This window comes from Balaenoptera acutorostrata, chromosome 1, assembly GCF_949987535.1.
Source record: "Balaenoptera acutorostrata chromosome 1, mBalAcu1.1, whole genome shotgun sequence".
NCBI classification, from domain to species: domain Eukaryota; kingdom Metazoa; phylum Chordata; class Mammalia; order Artiodactyla; family Balaenopteridae; genus Balaenoptera; species Balaenoptera acutorostrata.
In genome coordinates this window covers 13,046,119-13,065,897 of record NC_080064.1, presented here as the reverse complement: position 1 = coordinate 13,065,897, position 19,779 = coordinate 13,046,119, and the positions used below count along the sequence as shown (strand labels likewise).

Genomic DNA, 19,779 nt, shown 5'->3' with positions numbered 1-19,779 from the left:
TACAGTAAGTCCCCTACGTACGGACGAGTTCCGTTCCAAGAGAGCATTCGTAGGGCCAATTTGTTCATAAGTCCAACAAAGTTAACCTAGGTACCCAACTAACACAATCAGAGGGCAAGCTGCAGTTTCACTTACGCCTGATATTGATGGAACGCACATTCGCATCTTTGAAATTTCGCAACTTGAAGGTTCGTATGTAGGGGACTTACTGTATAATGATTGCAGTGGACAGGTGTCTCCAGTGCTGTTAGGAAGACCCAGGTGCCTGTGCTCCAGCCTCAGATTCTGCCTCAGGATCCCAAAGTTGGGACCTGACCTCTTCCTACAAGGGTGCAGTGACCAGCTTGTCCTAGTTTGCCCAGGATTTTCCTGTTTTAGCACTAAAAAGCCCTCATTCCGGGAAACCCCTCAATCCCAGGCAAACCAGGACAGATGGTCACCTATCAAAGAGTCTCCTTGGGAGGTGGAATGGCTCCAAAGTGACCAGAAGGGTTATGCCACGTGCCAGCCTGCGGGGCCGATGCCTGGGGCTAAGGAGAAGTCAGGGTGGCTGGCAGGGCCCAGCCCGAGGCACGTGGGCTGCTCAATAGAGGGTCATTGTTGGTTCCTGCAGGGAGAGCTGGTCACACTCAGGCAGGACTGCACCCAGCTGGGACGGGGGATGGGGGAAGGAGGCTCCTCGGGACAGTGGCTGGATTGTTCCCACCAAGTCATCAATCTGCCTAGAGCTGGCCCAAGACACCGGAAAGAGAGGCACATGTAAATTGCAGGCCATAGAGGGAAAAAATCTGCATGCAGATGGGCAAGAACGCATCCTTCCATCTGGCCCAGCTCCCCTGCCAGACCCCCATCCTCCCAGGCCCAGGTGGAGCGCACACACACACACACACACACACCACCTAGCTGCCCAGAGCCCTGGGAAAGTTTTGGAGTTTTCTGCAAAGACAAGTCAGCTTCTAGGCCTGAGGATCTCTTTCCTAGCACCAGTTCAAGTGCAACCTGGGACAGGTGGACATGGGAGGGCCTGGGTGCCTGGGGGAGAATTTTTTAAATTATGCAGAGCCATCTGGATCTACTTAGTGATTGGGACACAAGGCATATGTTGTCTTTTCTGAGTGAGAAGGACTTCACCTTCTGTCTTGAGCTGTTCCTTGGGACACCCAGTGTCTGAGTCTTTACGCCTCATTTCTTGGGCCCACCTAAGGGAAGGTGAGGTGAGGTATTTTTCTTTGCCTTCTGTTCCTAAGCCATTCAATGAAAAGGTCATGAATTTTGCAGTAAGGGGTGTGTTGACACATTCATGGGCTCTCATAGTAGTAATACCAGCAAGTCCCAGCTGTGTTACCGATGGTTACCCTTGGTTACCGAGTTTACCTCAATTCCTGATGCTGCCATTTCATCTTGCAAGGACCCTGTGGCATAAGTGTTATTATCCCCCATTTAACAGATGAGTAAACTGAGGCTCAGGGAGGTTAAGTGAATTCCCTGAGGTTTTGCAGCTTGTAAGCCAAAGAGGTACATGAACCCGCATCTCTCTGACTCTGGAAGTCATAACCACTAAGGTAACCCACCCTTAATGAGATGTATAACGAGGGTCTAGTTGAGCACATTGTCCTACATGAGGAACCATCCTGAGCCTGGGCTTTGCTGGTTCCTCCATTCATTTTGCAAGTTTTAATCAAGCACCCTATTCATGCCAGGACTGTTCTAGTTACATGCTCTAGCCTTCAGGTGACTGGTCAATAATCATACCCATTGTTGTTGACAACAGTACTAAGCTGAGCCTGATTCTGCCCTTCCAGCTCTGCAGGGCATAAAGAAACTCCTTCTGGAACTGCATAGGGTCCTACCTCCATGCCTTGGGCAATGCAAGTATCTCCTCTCCTCACTGCACCCCACCTCTGCCGCCCCCAGGGGCATCTCAAAGGCTGCCTTTCTCTGCTCAAACGCCTCCCACCCCACCTCCCTTCCCCTGCCCTCCTCACCCCAATAACCCCACGGGCTCTCTCACCCCGTAGCTCTACTATGACGCTTCCCACGTCTGCGCCATCTTATCATAAGCTGAGCACTGCTCCTAGACAGAGGGGCTGCTTCTTGCCCGTCTCTGTGTCCCCCAGAGGTCCTTGCCCATGTGGTCACAGAGTAGTAATTCAATACATGTGCTCCAAATTGGCCTGAAAATTCTCCCATGGGGAGTGGTGTGGGAGCCATTGGTTCATTCAGTAGATATTTATTAAATACAACCTGCCCTGGACCGGGCCTGTCTCAGCCCCCATGCAGGTGACAGTCTCTCAGAGCCAACAACTAAACACTGAGATCATGTCCATTTAAAGGCTGTGATGGGGAAGGACGGGGGCTGCGGAAACTCCAGACAGAGCCCCTGGCTTGGTCTCTGGGGGATCTGGCTACGATTCCCAGAAGTGACACAAATCAAGGCCTGAAAGAAGGAGGGAGATGACTCTTCCAAGCAGAGGGAACAGCGCTGTGAAGAGCTGGGTGGTTTCAGTGGGGCAGGAGCGCGGGAGAAACCAGCCACAAAAACGTGCAGCCAGAGGCCCACACGCCAATGTGGCTCGCATTATATGGAGGAGAATTTGGGGCACAAATGGGCACTTTGGTGTTTTATTTATATAAAGGAGAGGAGAGGTCGGGGTTCACAACTAGACAGGGATTTGAGTCCCGGCTCAGCCACTTACTGGCTATGTGACTCCGGACAAGCCATTTCTTATTTCTGGGACTGTTTCCTCCTCTGTAAAATGGGAACAATAATTCCCTTCCTTGACACCACTGGCTGCCCGGTCCTCAGCTGCTATCATCTCATGTCCCCTTCCTGGGAGAGTTAGCTCACTTTATAGGCAAGGAAGCCAGAAGCCAGGAAGGGTGTCTGCTTGAGCGCCACATGGCTAGGGCCCTACAGTGCTGGGAAGATGACCAGGCCACGGCCCTTCTGGTGGCATTTTCTGCTTGTGCTTTTCTCTCTGTGTCTAGAGGACAGGTTACTCTGCCATCGCGTCCCCCATCAGTGACCCCGCCCCACGGACGGTTGTGGGTGGGGCCTGACCTTGGTCCTTCTCCCTCCAGACCCGTTTTTCGGCCAGCGTTATATCCACATCCTGGGCCGCCAGAAGCTCTACCACGTGGTCAAGTACACGGGTGGCTCTGCCGAGCTGCTGTTCTTCGTGGAAGGCCTACGTTTTCCCGACGAGGGCTTCTCGGGCCTGGTCTCCATCCACGTCAGCCTGCTGGAGTATATGGCCGAGGTGAGGGCTCCGGGCCTCTAGCAGGAGGGGCTGCGCTGCGGGCCAGGTGGGGCTCCTTCTAGAGGGCCACTCCCAGGGGGGTCCCCAGGATGCTCTACTCCCCTCAAAGCTCCAAGGGGAGGGGGTCCAGGCTTGGAGACCTAGATGCCCCACCGTCCACATGTGTCTGCCAGCGTCCACTGAGCTATGCTCTGGGGATCCTCCTTACTGTACCTACTCCCCCGGATTCCCTCCAGGTCATTTTTTCTTACCTCATGCCTGTCCCTCGTCTGTCCTTCTCCCTGCAGAGGGCGGGCCTAGTTCTGAGGCACAGAGTGCCAATGGTTAGCGCAAGAAGCAAAGTAGGCCACACACGTGTGCCCTGTTCTTCCCTCCCTGCCTGGTCCCACACCCTAGCTGTGGGTTCTACCAACTCTGACCACAGGCCGAACCCCAAATCCCAGTCGCAGGCCATGTCCCCTCCCTGTGGCCAGACATCTCACCCACCTTTGCACTTGGTTTTGGGAAACTGGACGAGGAGAGCACCTTCCCCTCCCGAGGAGAAGCCCCCCACCCCCCAGCCTAGGATGTGTCCTGCCCACAAGGACCTCTCATCAAAAACTGCAGCCCCAGACCCCTGCCCCTCAGGCCCACCCCGCTTTGTTCAGATATAGGGAGGGACCTGGCTGCCCTCTCAGACACAAGGTTTGCTCCCCAGTTCCATCCCCGGACCGCTTTGAGGCAGGAGGCCGTGGGCTCTGCCAAGGGTGAAGCTAGGTCTCGCTTAGATTTATGAGAAGGGGCTCTGGAGTCAGACGGCCCAGGTTTGAGCCCATGAGACATTGGGCAAGTGAATTTACTCCCTGTGCCTTAGTTGCCCCATCTGGAAAACAGAAATGACAAATACTGCTGCTTCCCAGGGTGGCTGAGAGCATACAAGCTTGTGAGATCTCATTCACAAAGCAGCCTCAGGTCACTGGGAAAAGGCAAAGGCAGGAAAAGCAGAGCTAACAGGAGGGGTGGGGAGAGGGCTTCTCCTGCTCCCCCAGTGCCTGGAGAAACCTGGCCATCAGGGTCTCTCAGATTGGCCCCCTCCAGTGGACACTCAAAAGGCAGACCCCGGGGGACTTCCCTGGTGGTCCAGTGGTTAAGACTCTGCGCTTCCACTGCAGGGGGCACAGGTTCGATCCCTGGTCAGGGAACTGAGATCCTGCATGCCGTGCAGTGTGGCCAAAAATAAATTTAAATAAATAAATAATTTTTTTAAAAAGGCAGACCCATGCAGGAAAGGCCACCTCCATCCTCCCCACCAAGGGCAGGGGCCGGTTTCCTGTAGCTTTCCAAAGCCAGCCATGCAAAGGAATCATATCTCATCTTCCTTCAAGTTGCAGGCAAGCTGCCCGAACCTTTCCTTAAAGAACAATGTGGACATATCAAAATTTTCCCCAATAACATTATAACACTCACACATAGAAAAGGGCAAGGTGCTCAGAGCAAAAACAGAGGAAGGCCGGGGCTGGCTCAGCCATCATGTGAGCCGATTTCAGGAAGAGAACTTTGATGCAGCGAGATCAGACAGTGGTTGAGAGTATGGGCTCGGCAGCCAGACTGCCTGGGCTTAAATACAGGCTCTACCACTTACTAACCATGTGACCTTGAGCAGCTATGTGGCTTGGTTTCCCCATCTGTAAAACAAGGATTATAATACTATCTACCCTCTGGGGTTATTGTAAGGCAGAAATGAAATCTCGCATGTAAAAATAGGACCTGGCGCACCGTAAGTGCTCCCTAAGGTAATACTGTTATCGGTTTCACCCACTTTGTTAGGCAGGAGTGAAAAGCACCCTGACAAGACTCTTTGATCCCCTCCTCTTCTCTCCCACGCCCAGGAGATCCCCCTGACACCCATCTTCACGGACACCGTGACATTCCGGATTGCTCCGTGGATCATGACCCCCAACATCCTGCCTCCCTTGTCGGTGTTTGTGTGCTGGTAAGCAGTAGGCACAGCGCAGAGAGTGGCTAAAGCTGGGGCTTTAGGGGCAGACAGACCTGAGTTCAGATCATATTCTGTTACTTACTAGCTGTGTGACCTCGAGCAACTCACTTGGCCTCTCTGAGCCTCTGTTTCTCTGAGACGCTCACATCACAGAGTCACTGTGATGATTAAGTGAGATGAAGCAGGTGAAGTATTCATCCAAGGTCCTGGCACAGAGTTTTTGTGCTCTAAAAATAATAGCTAGCATTTCTTTCCCATATCTTCTTGGCCCATACCATGTAGTCAGGAATCTTTCTCTACAATGGATATTCAACTCATCTTATTCATCCAGCAATTCTTTAACTGAGCATCTATTGTGTGCTAGACAGCTACAGCGAAATGAGAAGCAGGGGAAAGAAGTGCCTGCTGGTGATACTGGCCACATCACCTGGCCACACACCCCTGCTGTCCTGGACCCATCCCCTGCCTCCATGCTAGGCATAGCTCTTCCTTGGAAATCTAGGGAGTCAGAGATGTAAGGCTTTGGGGCAGGTGAGGGTGAGAATTCCCCCCCTCGTTTTGTTTGTTCATGACTTTGGTAAACACTGCATGAAGGGATGAGTTTGCTTGGCCCTTGACTCCAGTGGCCTTTGCAAAGGTGCCTTTGAACACAGATGTGGCCTCATCTGCCCAGCGCAGCCCAGAGATGCCAACTGCTGTTGCCACCTCAGTGGGCTGGCCCTCATCCCTTCTCACCCTCCCTCTTGGCCTCCCCCTCTTCCTACACTTCTCAGCATGAAAGACAACTACCTGTTTCTGAAAGAGGTGAAGAACCTGGTTGAGAAAACCAACTGTGAACTGAAGGTCTGCTTCCAGTACATGAACCGGGGAGATCGCTGGATCCAGGTAAGGAACCCCAAGCTGGGAAGGACATGGTCCAGGGCTCAGGCAAGAAGAGGCAGCTTAATGTCAATGCCCTGGCGCCCAGCTGCTCCACATATGCGAGTTCTGTCCTCAGATCACACGTGCATGTGTGCATAGGGACAGAAATGTACAAGGTAATTCACTGCAGCTTCTTAGGGTAGCAGAAGACTGCAAAATAACCTAAATGTCCATCCACGGGGCAAGGGGGTGACCATATGATTGGACAGCCTTTCTGTGGAGTACTATACATCAGCTAAAAAGAAGCCAATCTATAAATAAAGAATGCGCTTCCAGTTAAGGTGTTACTTGCCGGAAAATGTATACAGATGTTACCAGTTATGTTTTTTAAAATGGGGTCAGTATGAGTACAAACATGCTGGGGATGTGCAGAGACTATCTAGGGAGGGATATATAAGAAACCACTGCCATCATGTGCTTGAGAGGAGAATTGGGGAGGCTGGCTAATATTCACTGGTGGCCCCCTGGGCTCGTCTGATGGCTCTTCCCCGTGTCCCCACAGGATGAAATCGAGTTTGGCTACATCGAGGCCCCCCACAAAGGCTTCCCTGTGGTTCTGGACTCCCCCAGAGACGGAAGCCTGAAGGATTTCCCAGTGAAGCAGCTCCTGGTGAGATGCTGAGGACCACCTTGGGGGATGGGGGAGGGCACAATCCTGGGGACTCTTACAGGACAGAGTGATCGGGAGGCCTTGGGCACCCCTGGCAAATCAGTTTACTGCAAATTAAGTCTGTTGCCTCCATCTTCTCATCTGCAAAATGGGTCAGTTGGGATAGTAATCTCTAACATCCTTTCCTGCTCTGATAACTGATGCTTTTCCAAAACATGGAGAGTTCTCTCATGGGAAATGAGAGCTATGGGAGATAGAGGCCTGACTCCTGCCACTGCCCCACCTCCAACTTACAGCAAAGTAAGTTTCAAAGAGGAATATTATAGTTAAGCAATTGTCAAAAAGCATGGTTCCAACTTCAAAGCTCATTAAAGCTGTGATTTTTTTCAGTTCATGGGTTTGTTTAAAAGCAATCTGACCCCCACCCCCGATTCTAGAGGTCATTACCACTCTCCTTTTATGCCATCAACAACCAAGTGAATGAGGACAGAACCAAAATCAGTTGTCTTTGTCCTCACCTTCCGCCCTGAACAGGCAGGGGGAGGCTTGAACAGAACACAAAACAGAGACTGGGTAGATCAGGTGGCTTTGCCAAGGTCACACACAGGGCAGCCTCCCGTGAGACATCAGGGCTGCTCAGAGGGAACCCTTTGCCGGGTCCGCACCTGCTTCTTGAGAACAGTCACTAACCTAGTCCCTTCATCACAGGGAGATGGCAGAGCCAGTGGTGTGAGCACAAAGCCCTGGAATGCCAGACAGATCTGACCTTGAGTCCCAGTTCCACCCCTTAGCAGCAATGTGACCTTGGGCAAGCACCTTAACCTCCTCAAGCCTCAGTTTGCTCATCTGTAAAATGGGGATAGAAACAGTATCCATCTCACAGGCTTATTGCGAAGATTGAAAGCATTATATAAGGCATCCGTGCTGCTCCTGATACAATGACTATTATTAGCTGCTGTTCTGGTTCTCATTCCACAGCCCTGGACACTGTCCCCGGTGAGGACTGTCCACTTTCTCCAACATGAGGGGTAGTCAAACCAGCCTGCAGGCAGGAGAACCAAGGCCTCTCAGATCCTACTCTTACTCTTTCTTCCCGGGTCACCACCTGCCTTCAATGTTCCAGGCTGGCCTGGTACCAAGGCCCCCGGACTGCGTTGTTCCTGGAGGCCTGGGCCAAGCCCAGCGTTGTGCTGCATGCCTGCCTGCCCATGTGAAGCTGTAAAGCCGCAGCTGCCCCAGCCTCTGGCGAGTCTCACCTTGCCATCTGGGGCTCGCAGGCAAGAAAGCACTAAGCTGCAGTCATTCACCCTACTGGGCACAGCTGTCCCTTGAGCCTCTAAGCTGGGCCAGGATAAGCCACATCTTCTCACTCTTTGGTTTTTATTAGCAAGGATTTTTGTCAGACAAGCTTAGTTCCAGCCCCAGTGCAAGCTCCCAAGCAAGATCCCTACTTTTTTACCAAAAAATCATGAAAGGAAACTTAAAATTCAGGGGGCGTCACTGGGGTTATATCATGTAACTGCAGTCTGTTGGAGCTCTGTGCTAAGAAGGATTCTGAGGCTATATCTGGGCTCCGTGAATAAATATGGTTAGTTGGGAATGGGTTGGGATGGTATATATGTTACATATCTGCCATTCCTGCATGTATTGGTCAGCTTTCACTTGGTAAGACTGCAGTAACAAACAGCCCCCATATCTCAATAGCTGACAACAGCAAAGGTCCATTTCTTGCTCACATTAAGAGATGAGTGGGGATGTCAATAGCACAAAATGAGGACCAATCCAGAAATCACCAATATGTCTCCGTATTTAAGAAATAGAGGCACACCCAGAGACCCAGATGTACAGACACTCATATATTCACATTCATTCTCACACTCATACTGACATGCTCACAAACTCAGCTTCCCCATGCCAGGGTCCTGCTCATCAGTGGGAATAAGAAGAGCATGGGTGACCCCCCTAGAAGCTAAGTGCCCACAGAGCCAGACCAAAGGTAGTGAAAAGTGGTCATCAGAGGGTGGCTGGGTTGGGGCTAAGGGCTCCTGGCCACAAGAGACTAATGATGGGTGTCTCTTGCCCAGGGCCCAGATTTTGGCTATGTGATGCGGGAGCCCCTCTTTGAGCCTGTCACCAGCCTTGATTCCTTTGGGAACCTAGAGGTCAGTCCGCCAGTGACCGTGAATGGCAAGACATACCCCCTGGGCCGGATCCTCATCGGGAGCAGCTTTCCTCTGTAAGAGAAGCCAGGATGGGCCTGCGGGCAGTGGCGGGCTGGGTGGGGGGAGTTATTGTTTCCCTTTAGGAGCAGACTGGGTTGCTCATACATGGAGTGATTGGCTGGGAGAATTAACCTCTCCCATGACTCTCTGACAAGATACAGACACTCTTGGAAAGAAAACCAAGTTAGCCTTTGCATCTTAGTATGAATTAGGATCTAATACAAAACTAAATAAATAACCCTCTTCCCAAAATGGGAGGGAATATAACGAGATTATAAAGAAAGTGGGGAAGGGATGAAGGAGTTCAGAGAAGGAGTACCGAAAGAGGATCAGTGGGAGCACACCAACAAATCCTCGGGGGTGCCCATTCACAAAAGACACATGAGAAGACATGGCTCTGCCCCAAAGCCTGAGTCCCTGGCTCCCTGTCCTATCAACAACACCTTCACTCCCTCCCCAGGTCACCCACCAGTCGATGAGAAGACAGATTCTTCCTTAGAGCAGTTGCTAGGGAGAGAGTGAGTACTGTGGGTCCTCACTTCACAAAAGGGCTGCCAGGAACCTGCACATATGGGACCAGCCAGGATTTGGGCACCAAGTCCCTATAACCACATGGGATTCTCTACCTTCTGTGGGAGGCCACTGACACAGACAGTGACCATTTGCTCACCCTGCCCTCCTTCTCCCTCCACTCAACAGTCACTCATCCATTCAACAGGTATTTCCCAGGCTCCAGCCAAGCACCAAGCCCTATGTCAGACATGGGGTTCCAAACATGAAGCCCAGCCCCCACCTTCCAGGAGATGGTGGAGATCACAGGCATGAAACAGAGGGTGTGTACAGTGATAGAATGATACAGAGCCAGGGAAACCCAAGGAGGGGTCCCTAACCCCCTTAGGGGAGTTCACGGGGGTCTTCTTCGAGACAAATATCTATTGAGAGTCTTTCCCCTTGGGCCAGGTATTGTTCTGGGCTGCAGGGAGACAGCAGTGAGCAAAACAAAGTCCCAGCTCTCGGGAAGTTTTCCATTAGGAGTGGAGGCAGTATAGACAATAAACATGTAAGCAAGCAAATAAATAAGATACTTCTGTGTGCTAATAGGTGCAATGAAGAAGATAAAATAGGGTACATGATAAAGAGTGATGGGGCAGGGGCACTTTGGCTTTTGTGGTTTTGAGGAAGTGACTTTGGAATTGAGGCTCAGATGATGAGAAGGAAGCAGCCATGGGAAGATCAAAGGGAGGGAGCATTCCAGATAGAAGGAATAGAAAGGACAAAACCTTGGTAACAAGTTTAGCATGTGGCTAGAGCAAACAGAACAAGGAGGAAGGGAGGAAGATGAGGTAGGAGGGACAGGCAGGGGCCAGATCAGAGAGGCATTTGTTGGCCACTGTGAGGTTTTTGGGTTATATTATAAGGGTAATAGGGAGATTGAAGACCTCAGGGAGTGTGGAAGTCAGGAAGGGCTTCCTGGAAGAGGTGTCACTTGAAATGATTGAAGTTGAGAAGTTAACAGCGAAGAGGTACATAGGCTAGGGAAGATTTTGGAATCATGCCTGTGTCCTAGCCCCCTCCAGCAGTCCATGAGTGACCCCTGAGCACAGAAGCTTCTTACACCTACTGACACCCTCAGCGGCCAAAGGCTGGGCTCTATGCTCTTCACACAGACCATGGCTACAGCTAACTCCTCCTTTTTCCCCTTGGGCTCAAACACCTTTCTGCCTGTGCCAGGGTCTCTGCAACTCAGGCTCCTTCCCATGACTTTTCCGCCAATGCTATTCTGGGTCCAGGCTAGATTCTAAACGCTGAACTCCTCCTGCAGACCCTCTGGTGAGACAGGCACAGTGGGCAACCTTCTGAAGAACTGTCTCCTCCCCAACCCCACCCTAGGTCTGGTGGTCGGAGGATGACCAAGGTGGTGAGGGACTTCCTGCAGGCCCAGCAGGTGCAGGCACCCGTGGAGCTCTACTCGGACTGGCTGACCGTGGGCCATGTAGATGAGTTCATGACATTCGTCCCCATCTCAGGCACAAAGGTGAGCTGGCCCCTGAGGCTGGAGTGAATAGGATAGTGCAGAACCCCTGTACTACCAGCTCTTGTCAACAGAGAGGGGTATCTAGAGGAAGCAGACTGCAGAGAGGAAGAAGGAAGTAGGCTGAAGCTGGTTTGTACGTTGTTGCTGTAGCAGGTAAATGTTTAACCCAATAAATCCAAAATATTAGCACCTCAACATGTAGTCATTATAAAAATTATTCATGAGAGATTTTACATTCTTTTTTTATACTAAGTGTTCAGAATCTGGTGTGTATTTTACTCTTAGCACATCTCAACTCAGACCAGCCACAAGTCAAGTGTCCAATAATCCCACAGGGCTAGTGGCTACTGTACTGGCCATAATGCTCTAGAGAGCAATGGTGTCTGGGCTTGGGGCTCTGGAAAGAGGTTCTTTCATTTCCCAAGAAGTGAAAAGAAACGGCTGCAACTTCAAACCCTGGAAATTTGGTGCAAATGGCCTGGCCTCTTGGCCACTTGGAGAAGCTCTTCCTCTCTGTCCAAGGTCACCTTTGACTCTGAGCTTTGACTCGATGGCGTTGCTGAGGTGGAGGAATTTCTATAGCAGGAAGGGTGAGAAATATTCCTCTGAAATAGAGAAAACCCTGCCCGGTGGCCTTTGCTCGGCAGGGAGTGGCTTGAGACAATATGCAGGTGGGACCTCGGGTCCTGAGAGCGGGGGCTTCTTCACGTTTCTTGGCCACCTCCTCTCTGCTGACACTGGCCCTCTGGATGGTCTCTCACAGAATTTCCGGATGCTCATGGCCAGCACCTCGGCCTGCTACAAGCTCTTCCGAGAGAAGCAGAAGGAGGGCCATGGGGAGGCCATCATGTTCAAAGGTGAGTGCCCGCAGGGCCTTGGCAGGGAGCAGGGAGCTGAGCCCCCAGAGGGACCCTTGGGAGGACAGGGCAGATGAGTGCCTTGTCCCTGAACACCCAGCTCCACTTCCTGGACATCCGGCCTGCTCCAGGGCTGTGAGGTCACCGTGTTGGGAAGCAGCCCTGGGCTCTGTGACCCTCGCTGTGGCCCACGGGACCATCGAGCTGCCCGCTGCCCCTTATGATCATCAACAGTGCGTAGTGCTTCTTCGGGACCCAGTGTGTACTTCAAATGGCACCAGACCCCAAGGAGAGTTAAATGGTTCAAAACTGACACGCAATCTGTGTTCAAGGATCTTGTGTTTTCGGAAGGGAGATAGAGAAGAATATACATAATGCACTTGAGGGGAAGGAAGAAAAGTGGGAGTCGACAGACGTGACGTACAGTCAGACATCATCACCGTCAGTCCCGGAGTGAGAAATCATCTGCTTAATTTAGACATCCACATAACTGGGATAGACAGACTGGGATGAGCTTTGCTCTTAAATTAATCATGGAAAGAGACAAAGCTGATCAGGTGCAGACAGTGAGCCAGGTTAGAGAGGCCATGACAATTTCTTATGTGTTCTTCCTACATTCCCTTTTGACACTTTTCAGGTTGGCATCTCTAATCCACCTGCTCCCAGAAGTCTGCATCCCTAAGGCTGGTTGATACTTACATACATTACCACCCTCCATGTCTAAAGGCAGTATTCCTGATAGTGACTGGTGTCTGGGATGGACAAGACCAACTTAAGACCACTGTCATTTTTTAATTCCTACTGATAGGAAATTTTTTTTAGATTGGCAGGCATGAGTCTTGACTTTCTGGAGGCTTCTTTCTATATTAACCCCTCAAAGCTACCCATAAGGATATAGGAACTATTATCTTTGTACAAATAGGTCCAAGGGGTGGTGTGGAGACAGCTCAGGTACAGGGTGCAACAGCACCGATCTCTTTGCCACTAACAAGCTATAAGACTAGGAAACACAGTGGACCAGCATCAGGCAGGGAAAAAAAGAGTTAATAGCTTAGGCTCTGGAATCAGACTGCCTGGTCTGCTTACGGGCTCTGCCACTAGCTGTAAGACCTTGGACAAGTCATGTAACTTCTCTGTGCCTCCATTTCTTCATCTTTAATGCTGGAAGCTACCTTATAGAAATGTGGGGAGGATTATTGAGTTAATCCATGTAAATATCTAGAAGACTACCTGCCACATAGCAAGCGCTCCATGAGCATTAGGTATCACTAATCAAGCCAGAAGCCCCGTGGGCCATCATGATGGAATAGGAGGCAGATGCAGGCATAGACCAGGACAAGGGCCAAGCATGAGGCAGGTATGGAAAACAGGAAGGGTGACACCCCTTGGCATCCTGCTTCTGCCACACTCCCTCTGGTCTGCTGCTCATCCTTAGAAGCAGGCTTCTTGTGCCACCCTACCCTCTGGCCAGAGAGAGAGCAAGACAGCTGCCACTCCTTCCCTGGCCCAGGTGACATGGCCAACCCTGGGGAAAGGAGTTACCCCAGGGGTTGCCCTCCTGTGCCCCAGCCTGTCCCAGCCCCTCTCCCTCATCCTAAGAGTTAGCCCAGAAGCTGGGGGCCTTGGCAAAGGGGAGCGCCCAGGCTGGACACCTAAAGCTAGACTGTCTCCTGTCCTCTGACCCCCGCAGGCTTGGGCGGGATGAGCAGCAAGCGAATCACCATCAACAAGATTCTGTCCAATGAGAGCCTCGTGCAGGAGAACCAGTACTTCCAGGTGAGGGCGGGGCAGGGGCCCGTGGGAGGGACACGGCTATGACCAATGGCACCTGTCACATCCTCGGGGCTTCCATGGGAAATGGCCAAGGGTTCAGGACACATGACAGAGGGAAGGGCCTCAACAAGCATTTGGTCCAGCCCTCCTGGTTTACGCCTCTAAACTGGAGGCTGAATGGGGTGACAAAGCTGGGATGTGCAGGTCAGTGGAGGCTAGAAGCAGACAGGAGACCTGGGAAAGAAGGTTTATCAGGCAGTACTAAAGAACCAAGGGCTCTGTAAGGCTAGAGCCCACAGCATCTGGGGGAGACCCACACTCATTAAAATATGATGAAAACTACAGACCTGCTCTCCAGAAAATCTCATATGTAAACACATGCCATGAATTTTTATTTGTTTTAGGGGATCAGAGATCCCTGAAGTTTTCTATCTATGGATGAATCCCACCTTTTGAGTCCCTAAATCTCAAAGATTGTATCCAGAAGTAGATACCAGTCAAAAGGGTCATATTTAGTTGAATTAGATCTCTCTTTATTTGCATGGGCATATTTATTTATTTATTTATTTATTTATTTATTTATTTATTTAGCTGCTTTGGATCTTTGTTGCAGCACGCGGGGTTTCTCTAGCTGCGGCGAGCGGGGGCTACTCTTTGTCATGGTGCGTGGGCTTCTCACTGCGGTGGCTTCTCTTGTTGCAGAGCACGGGCTCTAGGTGCACGGGCTTCAGTAGTTGTGGCACTCAGGCTCAGTAGTTGTGGCACACGGGCTTAGTTGCTCCGTGGCATGGGGGATCTTCCTGGACCAGGGCTCGAACCCATGTCCCCTGAATTGGCAGGCAGATTCTCAACCACTGTGCCACCGAGGAAGCCCTGCATGGGCACATTTAGAGTATCAAGTTTAAATTTAAAAACTCAAACTGATTTTTTTAAATGGCTTAATTGACTCATATGAGTAGAAAGTCCAGCAGTGGTATGGATTTCAGGCACAGGTTGATCAGGGCTCCAGCTCCATTTCTCTGCACTTCTTGGGCTCTACAGGTGCCCTCATGGCAGGAGTATAGCTGTAACAGTTCAAGGTCTCACATCCATCCAGCACACCATCCACAAAGAGGGAGGTCTGTGCCCCCAACAATTAAACAAAAGCTTTGCATTTCACTCTGATTGTGCCAACCTGAACCAATTATTGTAGCCAGGGGAATTCCATATACTGATTCCCTTAATCCTGGTTTATTGCCCATCCTTGAACCAATCACTGGAGCAAAGAGGCAGGGGCAAGGGTCCACTAATTAGCTGTCACCAGGAGGGCAGGGTGTAGTCAACCCAACCCAATAACTGGCTGCTACATTTCAGGGGGAGGGGCGGAGTGGATGCTGTAGAAGCAACTGCAGAGTTTCCCAAAGTTCACGTAATGCCTCACTGGCTATTTGAAAGTTGACATTTTTGTAACTCCCCTCGGTGGACATTTTTTGGCATCGGGTAGATCTCAGGTCAAATCATGGCCCCTCGTTTTGGCAGTTGGACCTTGGGCAACTCACTAAGGACTCTACATTTTGGGTAGAGTCTCTAATAAGGGGCTAATAATAGTGTCTACCTCATGAGGTTGAGGCTTAAATAAGTAATGTATGTAAAGCCCTTAGAACAGTACACTTAGGGTTCTTGTACATATTAATTTTAATTATTATTAATCAAAATCATTGTCACTGTTATTCTCACCACACAGGACAGCCTAAGGATTCAATGAGATACTGCATAGCAAGCATTTAGCACAGGGTCTGGCTTGTAGTAGGTGGTGCTCAGTAAATGAGCCCTCACTAGTGTTATTTCTGTGATTTTCTAGTATTATTTCTGTAATCTTCTCTCTCGTTCTCTTTATTACTACCATTACTGGTGGGAGGGGGCGTGCTGGAGTGCCAGGGTGAGGTTGACACTCTCCCTGGAGTGCCGGGTCCCCTGCAGGCAGGGGTGAGGTTGACAAACGTGGCAGGGGTGTCCCCTCACTCGGCTGCCCTCCCTTCTTCCCCATTGCCCAGCGCTGCTTGGACTGGAACCGCGACATCCTCAAGAAGGAGCTGGGGCTGACAGAGCAGGACATCATCGACCTGCCTGCCCTCTTCAAGATGGACGAGAGCCGCCAGGCCAGAGCCTTCTTCCCAAACATGGTGAGGCGCTCTGGACCCCAAACCTCATCCAGGCCAGTCAGGGGCAGCCAGATCCAGAGGGACACCTCGGCTGAGGCTGTCCGATCAGGAGGCCCGGTCCTGGCTGAGTTGCTGTGTGGCCTCCCACCCACCCCAGGCACTCACCCTCTCTGGGCCTCATTCCCTTCTGGGGTGATATCCTTATTCTAGCTGCCCCCTGGGGTCCTGGGGGATCCTTTAACAGATTGGAGAGTGTTTTGTAAATTAAAAAGCCTTTTATAGACAGGAGGGATTCTTGTTATCATAGAGGAGAGTCTTCTATGTGACAGAAGGAGGTTAGAACACACATACACACACACATAGATACATATATACACACATACACACACATGAAAACACACATAGACGCATGCATGCAATGCACACGCTGATGCGTACATATATAGCCGCATGCACATGCATGGACATACACATAATACAGGGGTGGGTTGCCTGGTTTTCCACTCAGCTCTGCCATGTATGAGTTGCTTAGCACCCCCGAGCCTCAGTTCCTCATCTGTAAAATGGGGATAATCACAATCCCCACTTCATAGGGTTGTTGGGAAGGTTCAGTGAGCTTAGAACAGGGCGGGGCGTAGTAGGTGCTCACTAAACGGGGCTGTGGCCCCCGCCTCCCTGTTGCAGGTGAACATGATTGTGCTCAACAAGGACCTGGGCATCCCCAAGCCATTCGGGCCCCAGGTTGAGGAGGTGTGCTGCCTGGAGACACATGTGCGCTCCCTGCTGGAGCCCCTGGGCCTCTGCTGCACCTTCGTGGATGACATCTCCGCCTACCACAAATTTCTGGGGGAGGTGCACTGCGGCACCAACGTGCGCAGGAAGCCCTTCACCTTCAAGTGGTGGCACATGGTGCCCTGACCTGCAGGGGGCTGTTGTGTGCCTGTCACAGCCCATCAGCAACCAGTGTTGAGGCTGGACCAACGCTTGTGGTTTTTATTATGATTGCAAAATGCCCTTCAGCAATAACTATCAGGAAACTTGGGGGGAAACGTTTATTACTTTTCGTTTGATTTTTACTTACAGGACCTGGCACACCTGGGGCCACACAGTGAGGTCATGGGGAGAGAGAGAGAGAACCCACGGAACTGGGGTTCTGCTTTTATGGGAGTTGAGGGTGAGGGCCTAGGATTTCGAGGGCTCACTCTTTATTGGTGAATTTAAAGCATAAGAGTGGGAATTTAAAGCGAGGAAAGAGGAAAAAGGCAGGTGGCCCAAATGGTCAGTTATCAAAAGCAATCAAGATCTCTAAAAGAAAGGAGCCTCGGTGGGGGGAGGCGGCCTGGCTCTTCGTCCAGTTGTGTGGCTGGCAACGTGTTTACTCAAGATCGCCGTGTTTGAAGTGGCTGCTCAGCAAGCAAAGCTGAGTCAGGCACTCGTATCAGGAGAAGGAGAAAATCTGACTGTCAGTGTTCACACTACAGGGGCCTGGGCACCTGCCTCCTTCCTTGAGTTCTCCAGACTCTTCGCACCCCCAGAGGATCCCCCTTCCTGACGTGCACTGGAGGCCGCCATTGAGGGGCCTTCAGGCAGTGGGAGGGGATTTGGGATATCTGCACCTTGCCTTCCCTCAGAAGGGCCTCAGGGTCCACGAAGTCACCCCCTGGGCCTCCATGCTGTCCTTCCTGAAAATAGCTGGACATTTGGCCAGTGTCTGTATAGCCCTGACGTGAAAAACAAAGCAAAACAAAAACCGCTTTACCCAAACCTTTCCCCAGAGAATCTTTAGTCTCTTGTCCAAAATTGAATGAGGGGAGAAGGGAAGGAGGTTCTGGGATGACCAGTTGTCCCTGTAGCCATGCCTTGTGGGTCAAGGTAGATGGCATGGAAAGGGATTCTGGAACCCCAGGTGTACCTTGAACTGTCATCATCCTTTGAATTTCACCTCCCTTGGCCACCTGGACACCCCCAATTATTCATGCTTAACAGCCTCCGTCAGATCCCCTTGGCTTTCCGTCTGCAGTGTAGACACCGTTGGCCAGCCTCCTTAGACTTAGATTCCCTGAGGGTCCAGTAATTGAGCTTAGAACCTTCCCTGGAAGTGGATTTTATCAGAGCAGCCTTCTCTGTTTACAAGATTCTTATGCTTCTTCTTTCCCATGGACCCAGGCTCTCCCAGATGCTTGGGGGTTTCTCCCCACACCAGCATCCTTGTGGCCTGAGAGTTCACTGTATAAAGATGCCCCAGGGTGAGCCATATCCATCTTCTCTTGCTGGGTTCTTGATTCTCTGGCCAGTCCCTGACCTCCCTCCTCTCACAGCCTCCACTTCCTGTTCCAATGCCGTCTCTCCAGACAGCTAGACAAGGACTTCCTCCCCACCAGCCAGGCTCAGACCTTCCCCCAGGACACAATTAAAGACCTGCCCCTCCTCTCCAGACCTCAGATCCAACACATAAAGACCCTGTCCTAACCTCCAGCCTGAACAGCCAGTTTTGGGCCAGCTGCTGGCCTTAGAGACGGATTGATTATCCCATTGAAGTTTCTCAGTGCATTTGCTGAAGACCCTCTAATTTGGACATAATCGGATTCATTCTCTGGCTCCAACTGAAAAGACTCAGTTTCAGCTAAAAAAAATTCCTTTAAGGCCAGCTGATTCAGGAGAATAAGTGAATTATAATTCCACTTTGAGGGTTAGAGAGGAACTGATATATAACCAATGAAAAGGTTGTGAATTTGTATTCTTGGAGAATGGGATTTTCTTCTTGGATTATTCACTCATTCAACAAACATATATTGTATGCCTCCTAAGTGCCAGGCACAGTGGTGGGCCCCGAGGACACAGTGTTTAGTAGCAAACTGCATCTGGCCCCTGCCTTATGGAGCCGGTCAGTTCCCAACCTGAGATGCCCAGACTTAAATGGCCAGCATTTGCCCTTTCAGTGGTGTGCTCTTTAGAAATACTAATTCGCTATATTCAGGAAATGCACAGGACACAGAGCTTCCAGGAGGTCACTATCTCAGTGAAATGAGGGGGTTGGGTCTTCTTTAAACAGGCCTCCTTCCCATCCAGCTGGGCCAGTACCACCTAACAGATCAGACCCCAGGGCCTTCAGAAGCTGTTGTCCCCCCCCTTTGGGGACAGTGGCTCCTGCCTTTGGGGCCAAAGCCCCAGATCTCTCCAACCCCAGAGCTGAAGACACCAAGTGCCTATTTGTGGATGTTTATCTGGAGACTTAGACTTTGGGGTGTGTGTGTGTGTGTGTGTTTGGTTAATGTGGGTTTTGGGGCTTTCTTTCATTTTTTTCTAGTCTGCCTTAAAGGGAAGTGAGTGCTTCCCAGGTGGAGACAGTGTGTGTTTCTAGATTTTTCTAAGGCTCTCCCCATCAATAAGTCAGTAACTTCTGATGATTCTGGAGCCGCCAGGACTCACTCATTCCCATCTTGCTTGCCCACTCGTGTGACTACCCTTGGCGTGGACATCTCCCCCAGTCCCCCCTGGACTCATCACTCTTCCCCACCCACCACTTTCTATAAATGTAGACCTAGAATACACTTCTGTGTTGCAAAACTCAGCTAAGTTCCTGTTTCAATCTTTATTTTGAAATATTTTGTATAAGAGAGCAGGGGGTATCATGAAGATGGCAAGAAGCGGGGCAGTTTCAGCTTTCTGGACGAGACGCCATGCTGGAGATCAAAAGATGCTTGGGGAAGAACCTGAGTAAACAGCAAGAAAATAAACGGTCAGAGGGGAAGTCATGTGGCTGTTGGTGTGATGTTCATGGTTGCTTCACGGCCACGGCCTGCAAGGAGGCAGGCCATACGCGGGCCCTCTCCTGGTCCTCCAGCCCCTGCCCTTCTGCACACAGGGTCAGGGCTCTCAGCAAGGGTATCTCAAGGGTTTGGAATCCCACACGCATTCAGTAGGTGTGTATCAAATGGCCACCACCCAAGGTCAAGACCAACACCCACAATAAAGTCTGACA

The 19,779-nt window shown here is 51.0% G+C and overlaps 1 protein-coding gene across 1 annotated transcript in view; it reads left to right on the top strand.

Annotated features, from left to right (window-relative positions):
- The window catches only part of PADI2 (peptidyl arginine deiminase 2), a 49,116-nt gene extending 29,564 nt beyond the window's left edge, over positions 1-19,552 (top strand). Inside the window, exons 7-16 of the mRNA XM_057553339.1 lie at positions 3,082-3,260; positions 5,129-5,232; positions 6,012-6,123; positions 6,662-6,769; positions 8,854-9,005; positions 10,882-11,026; positions 11,790-11,883; positions 13,574-13,659; positions 15,690-15,818; positions 16,482-19,552. Coding sequence (XP_057409322.1) covers positions 3,082-3,260; positions 5,129-5,232; positions 6,012-6,123; positions 6,662-6,769; positions 8,854-9,005; positions 10,882-11,026; positions 11,790-11,883; positions 13,574-13,659; positions 15,690-15,818; positions 16,482-16,715 — 1,343 coding nt within the window. The 3' untranslated portion in view covers positions 16,716-19,552. The remainder of the gene's footprint in view (positions 1-3,081; positions 3,261-5,128; positions 5,233-6,011; positions 6,124-6,661; positions 6,770-8,853; positions 9,006-10,881; positions 11,027-11,789; positions 11,884-13,573; positions 13,660-15,689; positions 15,819-16,481) is intronic.
- Positions 19,553-19,779: the final 227 nt, after the last annotated feature.